Source organism: Chionomys nivalis, chromosome 5 (genome assembly GCF_950005125.1).
Source record: "Chionomys nivalis chromosome 5, mChiNiv1.1, whole genome shotgun sequence".
Lineage (NCBI taxonomy): Eukaryota > Metazoa > Chordata > Mammalia > Rodentia > Cricetidae > Chionomys > Chionomys nivalis.
Window position 1 is genome coordinate 91,093,348 of NC_080090.1, and position 14,914 is coordinate 91,108,261.

Here is a 14,914-nt window from a genome sequence, read left to right on the forward strand (position 1 = left end):
AAAAGAATGTAGCATTTTTCTCAAGATTACCTGGCTATCATCTTTGTCAAAGCTAGAGTTATCTCTCTTAAGGATGTATCGTTTCTGAAAGTCTTCACCCCTATCATCCTTAATGTGTTCATTAAATTTCTGATCAGGTCTGAAAAAAAGAAACAAGACAAAGGAACAAAAAATTTAATGTACTGTATTTATAAACAAGTAAAACAATATATGCAAGTTAATAAAAAAGTAATATTGTTATCTATCAGTGCTGCTTCAGACACACTACTATCACCTCACTTCATCATCGTAAGACTCCTCTGAGCAAACGCTACTCTACGGGATAGTGTAGAGGCTTTTCAGAAACTGTTTGGGTTCAAGTCTAGCTTTTCAACATAGTACTGGCTTTAAGATATGCATAATTATTTAATATTTTATTCCCATTTTCTCATATGTAAGACGAGAATTATATAATGCATTTATCTACTTTACAGGGTTGTTCTAAGTTGAAATTAACAGTAAAGAAAGAGCACCCAGAAGAACTTGTCATTATAATAAACCCCGAGGAAACTGGGCTTCAAGAGGGGAAAGCACCTGTGGAAAGTCAAAGGGTAAGTACACGACAATGCTACAGGTGGAGCACATGGGGTCACACTCCCAGGCTGATATCCTGTCTATGTTGTCTATGCACAGACAAAGAAAAGCTAAGTACTGTATCACACGCATTATATTCCTACAGTCTTCATGCCACAGAATGAAAGCAAGCAAGGATTTTGTACAGAATTAACTGAAAACCTAAGAAACAACTTGAAATTTTCAAGTTGCCCAAAATTCTAAATTACATCAGAGTATAACTTTGTTTTACACTAACTTAAACAGGTTAGAAAAGGTAAGCTCTTATGTAGAGATTAACACTGGAAACCAAAGCAATGACTGTGGAGTTTAGTACTACTTCTGTAACATAATAGTTTTTCCAGATTAGAAATGTTAGAAGCTTCACTAAACCTGGAAGGTCATGGGTCTTAGACATTCAACTTATGTTAAAATTGACCTCTGACAATATATTCTGAGCTCCAACAAGTTAATTCAACTAATATTGTACAACCTATTACCATTTTACATTGTAATTACTGTTTTGAAATATAACACTAAACATTTTAATATATTTAAAGAAAATCTAATAAATTCCCTATACAGTTCTATTTAATACATAACTACATATGCTAACATAAACAATACAATATATATTTTCTGTATAGTTCAAATACATATCTACATATTTATATATAATATAAGCAATACGAGAACACCATGAATAAAATTTCATTTCTTTGAGACAGTGTCTCACTGTGTAGCTCTGGTTAGCCCAGAACTTGCTTTGTAGACCAGGCTGACCTTAACTCCCAGAGTCTACCTGTCTCTGCTTCCTAAGTGCTGGGATTAAAGGTGTGCATCACCATGCCTGGCAATCAGCAAATTTTAATCATAAACTCAAGCAATGATGTTTCAGCAAACCAAGATCAGACATTTCATTATAAATAGAATCCAAAACACATGCATAAACATGTTTCAGTTTAGCGACTAATTTTTGTTTTTATGATAGGGTCTCACTGTATAACCTTGGCTGGTCTGAAACTTGCTATGTAAATCAGGCTGACCAGAAATGCAGAGATTCCCCTGCCTCTACTCACTAAGACCTAGGATTAAAGTCATGTGCCACCACACTCAGATCAATTTACCAATTTTTAATAAAACACTGTAGTTGACTCCTCTACATTACACAAAGGGAGTTTTAAAGATGAAAATTATCTAAACAAGATGAAAAAAATGTATTGTAAAATGACGAATGAAACAGAGCAGATAAAAAAATCCATATCAAAGTAAAAAAGGTGAGAGTACAACGCTTCATGACCAAAACGATGAGAGTCCGTTTCCTTCAGAGTTTCAAGTTATGTATTTAGTACCGACCATGACAGTACGCCGTTTGTCATAGAGCTGATTTATTTACTATTATTACCTATAGCTGTAGCTGTGTAAAGTCACATGTTCTTACTTGAGGCATCTGTATTTGAGTGAGAGACTCTTATTCTAAAGTGAGCTCTACAGTTTAACCAAGGCCCTGGCAACTTTTCTAAGAACAGCTGGATTCCCACACAAAATATGGCAGGCATTTCAGCTAACCTTAAGACTGTCTTACCTCTTTCTTTTAAAGATGCCTGAATTTACTGCCCTGCAATCGGCAACTTCCCGCTCCATTGAGACACCCCAGTGGACACCCGGTTGTTGACATCCACAACACCACTGGTTCAAGGCTGGAGCGGGTAATCTCCCTATGAGGAAAAGGTAAGTTTGTTTTTATTCAATGTGGAGCAGATCTCTAAGGTTTTCTGATTTACAACCTTCTTCAGATCCCAGAAGATATAAAGTAAGAATACAGTGTAACTTCAATGATCTGAAACAGTTATAATTACACTAACCCATACTTTGTAAATATCTCTGCTTAACTAAATTTTTGATTACTTTTACAAATAGAACCCTAAAAACTTTTCTGACATCATTTATAGAATTCAAATAACTGAAGTTACACTGTATTGAAAACCTTAGAGAGTTGTCAGTCAAAATGTTAGTCAAAATGCCTGCTAATGTTCATGTGTTTGGGCATCCAGCAGCTCTAAGTAATGTTGAAGGGTACTGGTTAAAGAGAGTAATTTCTAGCACTTTCAATTCACCTACATCTTACTAAATACTATCCTGTTTTAGTCATTATATAATTAACTGGGAAAAGATTAATTGATAAAAGCTGTTTCAATAAGATTAATGAATAGACACGATGAAACTAAATCAGATTTGTATTTTCTAATAATCCCCAGAAATTAATAAGGACTTTCTGCCCAAGGCAATTTATTATTTTGTGTTGTAGGAATGGTCATTTAAAATATGGAATACACCTATCTAGTTGATAAAGACTATCTGAAATTGAGGAGCCCCTATTTTGCTTCATCAAGCAATATGGCACCTAGACTGGCAAAGACTATGGTAATTGAAGGGACTAGATAAATTAAATATAACCATGTAAAAATGAATGGTACAGATAAGACTCTGGGAGGTATTTGACCTGAGGAAAAGCAGAAAAAATAATGAAGTGAAGAACATTATTCATGGCACTTGAAATTGAGTGCTACTTATTGTCTTAGGTCTATTGAAAATGATAAAGAGAATACTATTGCACCATGTATGCTGGCACAGACCTATAATCCCAGTGCTACAGAGAATGAGACTAGAGGACTTTTTTATAATTCAAGGGACTGAGTGCAGATCCTTGAGCATAGTCATGTGTTGTACCGTTGAGCTGTAAGCCCAGCCTTTTAAAGGGCTTTCAAAAAGCAATTACTTTTAAAGCAAAGGGTTCCTTTTAACCATTTAAAAACTTTCCTCAGTAAATCAGATATGGCCCAAGAAAGAACATAGCAGTATGGAAGACTGGAGTTTCAGTTTCTTCATATTTGACGTCGAACAAGGAAAAAAAACAAAAACGAAACAAACCAACAAAACGAAACAAGATTTTGGAAATGATAACAAAGTGGTAGACGATGTGAGGGTGTCAAAATCTGAAACGCTTTTTCTTTTTTAAAATTATTTAAACAAATTGCCTAAAGGTGGCCGTGGATACCTAAATTAACTTTAAAAATTCATTAAGCTGTCAAACAAGGTTGATAATATGTTCTCCGAGGTGTTTGTTGTAGTTGTGCCTAAGACAAAGCTCATATTCCTCATCTGAATCCAGGTCTGCATTTTGTTCACAGCGAGATAAATGTACTTTTTGGCTCCATCACACAAAGTTATCATGGAATTTACCACAAATGGAAGGTGCTGTAGGAAGGCAAGTATTAGTTCACAGACAACATAACTGAACACTTACATTCTTGTGTTGCTAGTTTTGTTCACTATGACAGACTTTCCACTCTGATCAACATTGTGGTCTAATCCAAAGTAGGCAGCCACTCTGTGTAACAGCATCCTGTGGTAAGATGTCATTGGGGGAAACTTCTTACGTGGGGACCTGAAGGAAGAGAACAGCTAATTTAATAACTCAAGGAGAACTACAATGACAATTCCTTTTCTTATTAAATGTCAGAACTTACTCATTATTACCAATGAAATCTAAAATTTCTTGTTCCAATTTCAGCAGCATCATTCTGTCCCTGAAAGAAAGGATGGAGACCCTTACATATAAACTTAGCACCGAAGTAATCATAAATGTCAACAGATTATGAAATTTACTAATTCCCCCCCTAAAAAGAACACGCTCAGAGATAATACAAGCTTGATGCTAGTGTATTTATAAGCTCCCTAAAAAAGAAGAGTTAAGAGAATGAAAATTTTTTCAGTGTAACTTTTTATGGTAGTCTCTCTCTCTCTCTCCTCCCTCTCTCCCTCTCTCCCTCTCTCTCTCTCTCACACACACACACACACACACACACAAACATACACACACAAATGTAGACAGGACAGTGTACACTCTAAGAGCCCAACTATGTTATCTTTAGCTCCTCAGAAACAATGCTCTAAAGAACATGAGATTCTGTTCATAGTAACGAACACTTATGGCAAGTCAATGCTCTTACTTCTCATTCTGTAGGCTGCTACTATGTATATCTAAGATCTTGAGAAAATTCCTCACAAAATGAAGCAAATACATCCACCATCTAAAATGAATCAGTCTCAAGTGAGTTTCTGCATGTGCCCCTTCAGATGACTAGGGTCCTACGCAGGGCATTTAGGCTCTAAAAGTCAATGGAGTCATTCCTCTTGGTTCTTTTGTTTTGTTTTGAGACAGGGTTTCTCTGTTTAACAGCCCTGGATGTCCTGGAACTCACTCAGTAGACCAGGCAGGCAGATTTTAAATTTACAGAGATCCGTCTGCCTCTGCTTACTGATCTTGGATTAAAGGCATGTGCCACCACTGCCCGACTCCTCTTGGTTCATATACATTGAAAATATGGCTCTACGGTTTTCCTCTACTCATTGCAGATTTCATGTTAATGTGGGGAACAAAACAAAAAACCTCAGAGATAGCTTTACAGATTGTTTTCTAAAGATTTTAAGTTCACAAATAGTATGGCCCAAAAAGTTCTCTAAAATAAACACTACAGAGAAGAAACTCCTAAAATTTAACACAAGAGTTGGAGTTGATTCTTGAGTCACCTAAAAGTCTGTGCATAAATACTGTGTTTGACACTCCCCATGCACTGCAAAACAAGTCCCATAAAACAGAATACCTTTTAGTTTATTCATTTATTCAACAAAAAGTTACTTTCTATATTTACAATATGTACAAAAAGAGAAAATTATGCTTCAACAATTTCAAACCCAAATCCAAAAACAAGAGTACATTTTAGTGCAAATTCTAGTAACATTCAATTTCGCCCTCTGACCTGATTCTTTTTTGCTATTTGTCATCTTAATAAATGGTACCACCTTCTATTTACTGTGGTATGGCAGAACAAGAATTTTCCTTTGTGTCTGTGTATGACATGGAAACATGAGAGTATGTATATTTGTTCATGTGGGCATGCACATACATATAAGCATGCAGAGTGAGTTTAAGCTGGGTTGTCTTTCTTGATGACTTTCTGTATTATTTCCTTTTTTAAAGACAGGGTCTTTCACTGAACCTGAAACTCAGACTTGTTAGACTGGCTAGCTACTGAGCCCCTAAGATTATCCTGTATCCATCTCTCAGCACTGAGACTATAGGCATGCCCAGCTTTTATTTTTAAAAGATTTTATTCCAGACATGGTGGCGCACGCCTTTAACCCAGCACCCAGGAGGTAGAGGCAGGTGGATTTCTGTGAGTTCAAGACCAGCATGGTCTACAGAGCGAGATCAAAGATAGACAAGGTTACATGGTGCTGTTACTGCAGCGCCTAAGCTTAGCTTTTCATATGAATGCTGGGATCTAAATGTCGATGATCATATCTGTGTGGCAAATACTTTTCCTACTGAGCAATCAATCTCTCCAGTCCCATTTTTTTCCTACAGATTTCTTTCATTCTTTTTAAAAGACAAGATCTTAATGACTTGTCCAGGCTGGCCTTGAACTCAAGTTGAGATCCAGAAAATTACTGAATTTGTGATTTTCCTGCCTCTCAGCCCTCTGAGTAGGTGCTACTGCAGAATCATTAGAACCCAATTTTTTATTGTTGTTTTGTTTTTAAACATAGTCTTGTTATGTAATCCTGTCTTCCTTCAAATTTAAGTCTCTTACCTTGGCCTCCTGAATTCTCAGACTAAAGGTACACATCATCACATTCCACACAATCCTCAAGGTAATTCTCCTATTGATTTAACTATTGCTGCAAGTTTTATCCACCTTCTTTGGTTCTACTGCAATGCTCCTGTGTCCCAGCAATCAGGATTTCAACATTTTTCTTGTGATGGTCTAACCTGTTCTATGTGGAACATGCATAATAGTCTTGTAAAAGTACTTATGTAATCACAGCATTCCTTTGGTTTAATCTGTGAGAGGTTTCCCATTGCTTTTAGAATTCAAATTCTGTAATGATCCTACAAGCTAGGCACAAGATAAGCTTCATTTTTAGAACTCACAAATTTCTCATCATCTGGACTACCTCTGTCATGGTTCTAAGGAACTCTTGAACTACCTTGTTCCTTAAGCTGTTTGCCCAGAACAGCCTTTTATATTCTCTTAAAATTTGTTCCTATTTTAAAAGCATACATCATAGTTATCATTATATAAATATATGGATTATATATAATATACAGGTTCTAAACAAATTATGTTTTGCATGGGATAAATAAAACTATTTCAGAAAGTCCTTACATAATCTTCTTCCATTACATTTTAGAAAAGATAAAGAACTTTTTCTTCCACACAATCTGCCCCATGAAACAGATTTATCCTCTTAATGGTTAGGTCTTATTTTTCTTTAAATTTCTTTGTACTTTTAGACTTATTTACTTTATTTGATGCAAATGTTTTGCCTGCATGTACATCTGTGCACCACGTGTGTGCCTGGAACCTGTGGAGGACAGATGTCATCAAATCCTGTGGAACTGGAGTTAGGGAAGGCTTGTTTTTAAGCATTGATGCATCACTCCAGACCCTAGATCTTTTCCATATGAACTTTTGGGGTCAAATTGAGACGATATAATTTTCATCAATTTTTTGAGTTTCATAAACTTTAATTGAATAAGAAACTATGAAGCAGCACTTTATTTAATAGAATTCACAGAGAGCAGTGCACTTAAATTGGTTTTCTGTATAGGAAATAAATCGCGGATGAAAGATATTTCAAATGATCTTTGTGTTGAATGTGATTCTATCAGCCACGATAGAAAGTCAGGCGTAACCTACTGATTGCAGGCGATTTTTCTATCATTATCATACCCAATCATTTTAAATAATTTTCCCCACTGTTAGTAGAATGTACTAGAAACATAAGGAGCAGTAAGTTTCCCAAGATCTTAATTCTACACACTTGACTTTTTAATCACTGTAGTAGTCTAATATCCTAAGTTTTCACATCTATAAGCAAGGTTATAAATATTTTAGTAATAGACATAAGCTAAAAAAATGAACTAATATATGCTATCATTAAACACATAAAAACAAGGATTTCAATCAAAACGACATAAAACTACTTAAATAAAGGAGCAATAATATGTGGGCTTTCAGCAGCCCCAGCGGTCTGTCAACAGAACCTTCATCCATTTACAGATGGAAGCAGATTCAGAGATCCACAGTTAAGCACTGGTCCCGGCTGCTGAAGTCCAGTTGAAGAGAAGGAGAAGGAATAATATGAATTGGGGGGAGGGGGTCAAGATCAAGATAGGGAAACAGAGACGGCTGACCTGAGCTGGGAGTTCATGGACTCTGGACTGACATCTGGGGAGCGTACATGGGGCCAAAGTAGGCCTTCTGCATGTGTTGACAGTTGTGTAGCTTGGTCTGTTTGAGGGGCCCCTGGAAGGGGGACCAGGATTTATCCCTGTCACATGAGCTGGCTTTTTGGAGCCTATTCCCTATGATGGGATACTATGTTCAGGCTTGATGCAGTGAGGAGGGGCTTGTAACAGTGATGTAACATTATTCCAATCAAAGTAATTTTTAGGTATATTTTACAAAAACACATAGCTAAATATGAGCAAGTCTAAATTATTTAAAAAATATTAATTAAAAAAATTACCACGATTAATCCATGGTCTTGCTTATTCCTCCATTATTTTACACAATATAGCTACTTGTAACACTTTTCTACCTATTAAATTCAAATATTGGGGGCTGGTTCAGTAGTTAAGAACACTGGCTGCTTGGCCAGGCAGTGGTGGCGCATACCTTTAATCACAGCAGATGGATCTCTGTGAGTTCAAGGCCAGCCTGGTCTATGGAGCAAGTTCCAGGACAGGCTTGCAAGTTACAGACAAACCCTGCCCTTAACAAAGAAACAAACAAACAAACAGACTGGTTGCTCTTCCACAGGACCCAGGTTCAATTCCCAGCACCCACATGGCAGCTCACAATTGTAACTCCAGTTCCAGGAGGTCTGACACCTTCATGTAGAAATAAATGCAGGCAAAACACCAGTGCACATAAAATAAAATAAAAAAATTAAACTTAAACTAACAAGGTGTAAGATTATGTCAGTATATGTAACTCTGTCAAACACATAGAAAATATTTCTTGCAAACAGAAATTCTAAATATTTCATTATTTACCATTTCAAATTAAGTTTAATAGTCTGAGAATTAAAACAGAGATTTAACGATATAAAGGAACAAAATCAAAAGGTTGGGGCTGTAAGTCAGCTTAGTATGCATGAGGCCCACCGTTCAATCTCCATAACTGCTAAAAATAAAAATATATAAAAACTAAAAGTATAGTGCTAGTGAAATAGCTCAGTAGGTAAAAGAGCTTGCTGACAAGTCGAATGACCTGGCTGGATCCTTGTGGTGGAGGCAGAGCACATACTTGGAAAAGTTGTTCTGTGGCCTATACATAGTCACAATGGAAGGCACACCCACCCACATACATGCACTCAAAATGAATAAACAAATGTATTAGTAAATGTAATAATTGGACAAATATATTTGGCATCTAGTAGAATTCTCTAGGATATACCAAATCCTGAAACCTTTAGTAAAAATCGTCTGTACTTAATTGTGTATCAAGTAATAATCATCTGCTTGAGAGTTCAGTGATTTAGTAAAAAATTAAACCCCTAAAACAATGACATTAGTAATAACTTATATGCCAGGCATTAAATAAATTATTCACCCATTTGTTAGCTTAAATAGAACTGCATACACAGAAGAAATAACACACTGATAAAGCTGCAATGGGTGAGCAATGGACAAAGTACTAAATGAAGACCACTGTAGTGATATTTCATTTGTATGTTAATAAATAAAGCTTGCCATGAAGATCAGAAAGTAAAACAGCTGCACTGATCAGTCAGTCATACAGACCAGGCAGTGGTGGCACACACCTTTAATCCCAGTAGCCACATTAGTTTGCCATAGAAACTGGGTATAGTGGTGAACGCCTTTAATCCCAGCACTAGAGAGGAATATAAAACAGGTTTCATTCTGAGGATTCCTGGAGGCAGGATCACCATTTTGGGACTGAGGTAAAAGTAAGAGCTAGTGGCTGACTGCTTTGCTTTTCTGGTCTTCAGGTTGAACCCCAATATTTGTCTCTGGGTTTTCATTAATCGTGCTACAGACCCATGTATTTGGTAAGATGATTAAAATGATGGTCCAGAGGAGGAAAAAAACATAGGACCAGAAAGCACATTGACAGCTAAAGGTTGTTTTTATAAAAAGATGTGAACAAAAAGCTCTAAAAACTTTCTTTTATAGCAACAAATACCTGTGGATATACTAAAAGCATTAAGTCACACATTAAAAAGGACAAGAAGATAATTAAAAAGCTATTATATTTGTAAACAGAAACAGAATCACAGAACAGAGAATGTCGCTTGCTGGGTTTTGTTTGGTTGTTCTTGATAAAGATTATGAGGAAAGTTTTACCCATTTGGATCTTACTCAGACTAGCTAAGAATCTCCTATTTTCTCATTTATTCCTGGAACCACTCAGTTCTGCAAGAAAAACATGCTAAAGTAGTCAGTAGCTTTCTAATTTCCCATTCCAATGGGATACTTTGGGTACATCTATTTGGCTCTTTGTTGTTTTATCTTCTGTGAAACTGTTCTCTTGATGTAGAAGAAACTAAAACTAATATAATTAACATAATAAAGGATGTACCAATAGATTTACTTAGGAGACATTAAATCACACCAAGTAAAATTTAGCTAGCCATCCCTCCAAACATCCCAAAGGTAAGTGGTCTGTTAGATAAGCAAAATTTACGATGGCAGGATGTAGATGCTCCAGTCCTCAAAGAGCATGCATACTTCTAACAATGGCTTTCAACCTGTGGGTTGCAACCCCTTTGGGGTAGAATGACACCTTCACAGATGTCACATATCAGATACCACATATCAGATATTTACATTACGATTGATAATGGTAGCAAAATTACATTTATTAAGTAGCAACGAAAATAGTTGTCACCACAACATGAAGATCTGTTTTATTTTGTAGCCCTGTAACTTTCAGTAATCCTCCTTCTTCAGTATTAAAGTGTCGAACATGCAGAGGTAAGACACGCCTTTAATTTCAGCACCCAGGGAGCAGAGGCAGTTGGGTCTTTGAGTTCAAGGTCAGTCTACTCTACAAAGTTTCAGACAGCCAGGACTGCAAGGAAAAATCCTATGTTTAGAAGAACAAAACCAAACAAACAAGTGTATGTCAATGACAATGCCCTGCTTAAGATTTTTATTTTATATATGTGTGTGTGTATGACTGTGTATATACAAATGTGGGTGCCCATGGAGGTCAGAAGAGGATGTCAGATCCCTAGAAGCTAGAGTTACATTACAGGCAGTTGTGAGCTGCCTGATGAGGGTGGGTACTGGGAACAGAACTTGGGTCCTCTGGAAGAGGAGCAAGTGCTCTTAACAGCTGAGCCATTCTCTAACCCCTCCCTTTGGTTTTTATAGCAGCCGAAACAATCTCCTTCACAAAATTTCTTGGTCACTTCAGACCTATAGTCCTTCAGGTCTCATCACTGAAATAAGACCTCTTTTCTTTTCCCCTCCCCTCCCCGCTCTCTCGTTTTTGTTTGGTTTTTCAAGACAAGAGTTTCTCTCTATAACAGTCCTGGCTCTTGTAGACCAGGTTGGCCTTGAACTCAGAGATCCGCCTGTCTCTGCCTCCTACTGGGATTAAAGGTGCGCACCCCGTGCATAGCCCCATAAGACCATTCTTTATAAAATTATTTTTTGATATAATTACATCATTTCCTCCTTCCCTTCCCTCCATTCAATCTTTCCTTTATAGCCTCCTTGTTTTCTTTCAAATTCATAGTAAAGGAGACCATTTTTGGTTGTGGTAGATCTCCTTCAGCGGCTAAGTACAAAACTGAAAATTAAGTGAGTAGTACACACAGCAAATTTGAATGAGAGCAATAGTCAACAATCATGCTGGAGCACAACTGAACAAAGTCCCAGAGACACTAAAGACACTACTCACATCACCTCACAGCTGCTCCTTCCTACTGACACTGTCTCATCTTTATTCCACGGTTATGTGACTACCACATTGTGAAGCTAATAACTAGAGGAAAGATTCTCAGCCTCGGTAAGTGCACTGTGCGTATATAGCCTTTTTGTGGGTCTTTAAAGGTCCCTGCCAGAAATTTAAAAGTAATCACCTCCTACGTTAGGCAAAATGGATTTCACAATTTAAGTATTGACTCAAATGAACAGTGTAAACGGCTTTTGATTGGAAGTTTATAAACTAAGCAAGAGAGAACAAGATTTACACATAATAAGTTATAGAGTTCTTATGTGGATGGAGGATATTATGGAAAGACACGCATGAATAAATCTCTCTCTTAATCCCAATTCAGAGTCTAAATATATTGGTGACCTGTACTTCTAGAAATTCCTAAAGAATAGGAATGATCTGCATATTATTATAACATGCATAATGCAAAGATATTTATATATCTTCATTTAGTAGACCAACATCTTAGTCCTAAGAAACTAAAATGTTTTTGTTATATTGCATATAGCTATAATCTTACCTTAAAACTCAAATTCAATAATGGAAACATATATAGCAAGATTATGGTACTAGAAACAATGTAAATATTATAAGTTTAATTTTTACCTGGGATTGTTTTTTAATGTATTCACTAAAAATTCATGTAGATCTATGCCAGTTGAATCAGTATATTCTTGACTGGAATCTAAAAAACAACAACACAAAAACCCAGTATAAAGTTGTTTGAACACAAATCCCTTCCCCTTTTGTACATTCTATCTATCTTAAATAAAATGAGATGCCCAAGAAAAAGAAAATAAATGACAAAGTAAGAAAATGAAATTTATGATGAAGGCAGAGGACTACTATTTTTCAACTGCATGTACATACACATTCTTAAATTTAATGTCAGACTAAATTTATCCTGATTTCCTTAATGATCCTCATGTACTCATCATATTCTCATGTTCAAACATGTTTTCTGAGGTGAAAAAAATGAATGATTTTGATAATTATTTCTATTGTAGCAAATTTAAAGAGTTCAATTCATCTGAATGTATATGAGCAGAAACAGTACTTTGGGAAAATTTTAGTTCTAACATTATTTATTCAAGATTCTTGAAATTCAGTGCCAAAGGTTTGGTTTAAAAATATTTTACAAATACTCATGTGTATTTATCCCCATAAATGGAATGTGCTGGTAATAATGGTCAATATGACAGAATTTATTTATTTATTTATTTATTTATTTATTTATTTATTTATTTATTTATTTTTTTGAGGCAGGGTTTCTCTGTGGTTTTGGAACCTGTCCTGGAACTAGCTCCTGTAGACCAGGCTGGTCTCGAACTCACAGAGATCCGCCTGCCTCTGCCTCCCAAGTGCTGGGATTAAAGGCGTGCGCCACCACCGCCCGGCGACAGAATTTATAAGCTTTAACATTTTGATTGAACTCTTGTATTCAATAATGAAAATCCTCAAAACTTTTTATGAAGACAAACATTCTGGGGCTTTCAACAATATTCTTAATATGATACCGATTTCTTGTAATGAACAATATAACACAAACTATGATTCTGGAATTTGAATATGAGTGAGACTTGAACTGACTTTGATGACCATATTCTTTAGTAACTGAGATTTATGTTATAATTTTTGCCTGGAGAATCTTAATATTATACATAACCACGATAAACCAGATGACTAAATATTACATCATCTCTCCAGTCAGCTATGGCATTTTCAATATATTTATGTGACACGTTATTCAAGGGGCAAAGAATTATTAATAATGAAACTAAACTTTTATTTAAAAACTAAAAAAATAAATTACTAACCTCTTGATAACATTTTTCTGGGCAACTTATCACTGGCTTTTTCTTTATCTGTTTCATCTTTTGAGGGCTTTTCCTCTTTTTCAAATGATTGTGTTAACTGGATTTGAATTTTTTCCTGTTGGAAGAAAAAATTAGTTACTCCATGAAATTATAAAAACTAATTCAATATTAATTATTGGTATTTCCCAATACCAATAACTTAAAACTGTATGAAGGACAAAAAAGGAGAAGAAGAAGGTGGTACAGGCCTTTAATATCAGCACTCACAGGCAGAGACAGGCAAATCTATGAATACTATGAATTCGAGGCCAGCTTGGTCAACACTGTGAAACCCCACCTCAAAACAAACAAAAAAAGACACTTAAAAAATGTACTGAGAAGAAAGGTTAAAACAGTTTGTTCAGTTAGGTATGGTGGCGCACAAAACCAAAACTACATCAAATATGTTCATTTGAATGTATCAATTAAAAGCAGACCTTTATAATTGTTTTGGAGAAAAGAAATGTTTACCATTACAGTTTAGTGCATTTGTTTACAAACACCCTAGAGGTCGGAACTCAGGTCTTCTTGACCTATTATTGTTCCAGTGGAGATGCTCACAATTATCAACCATGACAACAGAAATATGTTGGTACCAGGAAAACAATTAACAAAATTCAGCTTCTTTTTGAGATGGTATCTAATGTATGCTAGGCTCACTTCGGGTTTGCTATATAGACGAGAATGACCCTGAATGTCTAATTTTTTTGCCTCCACCTCCCAAGTGCTGGGATTACAAGTGTGCAAAGTACATCTAATTCATATGGTGCTAGGGATGAAATCCAGGGTTTTGTGAATGCTACAAGCATTCTACAAACTGAGCTGTATCCCTAGCCCAGGTTTAGTTTTTTGAGTATCCCATATAAGCACACTCCATTCTTTCTCTTGAAAGAGAAAAATGTAAGCAGAAAAATTTTCAAAATTGTGGTACCTGTTTTCTCACTTGAGGTTTATGTATCACTGTGCCTCCTTTAATTATCACATAGCTGTTTTAGAAAGATACCAAATAACATTGTTTCTTCCTGATATGTAACAACTATAAAGTAATAATACCATCTCAAATCAAAATGGAGAATACTTATGTTGAAAATAATGTCATTAAAGCAATTTTAGAGCCAGCAGAGATTACTAGGAAATTAACTTACATACCCTGAAAGGCAAAGATTACGTTGAGCTATGTTTATTCAGGCAAAATTACAAGAACTATACAATAAACTCAACAAAAGATAAAAGTGTGGCCCATTCTTAGACTGAATTATACTGTTGTACATTACTTAACCTTTCTAAGCAGTAGTAGAAGTGGTCAGCAATATAGAGTAAACAAACATCAGGATTCTCAAACTTACTGCCAGTAGAATTTCTTTTAAACTTCTTTCCACCACACATAAAATTATTTTCAAAACAACTGTTAGTAGAATTTTGGTT

At 35.7% G+C, this 14,914-nt stretch overlaps 1 protein-coding gene across 7 annotated transcripts in view; it reads right to left on the reverse strand.

The window, feature by feature from the left end:
• R3hdm1 (R3H domain containing 1) overlaps nucleotides 1-14,914 on the reverse strand; it is a 136,165-nt gene that overhangs the window by 66,961 nt on the left and 54,290 nt on the right. For all 7 annotated transcript variants that reach the window (XM_057770271.1, XM_057770269.1, XM_057770267.1 and 4 more), the window contains 5 exons: nucleotides 13,451-13,565; nucleotides 12,240-12,318; nucleotides 4,122-4,181; nucleotides 3,899-4,039; nucleotides 31-139 (listed from right to left, as the gene is read on the reverse strand). In XM_057770271.1, the coding sequence (XP_057626254.1) occupies nucleotides 31-139; nucleotides 3,899-4,039; nucleotides 4,122-4,181; nucleotides 12,240-12,318; nucleotides 13,451-13,565 (504 nt within the window). The remainder of the gene's footprint in view (nucleotides 1-30; nucleotides 140-3,898; nucleotides 4,040-4,121; nucleotides 4,182-12,239; nucleotides 12,319-13,450; nucleotides 13,566-14,914) is intronic.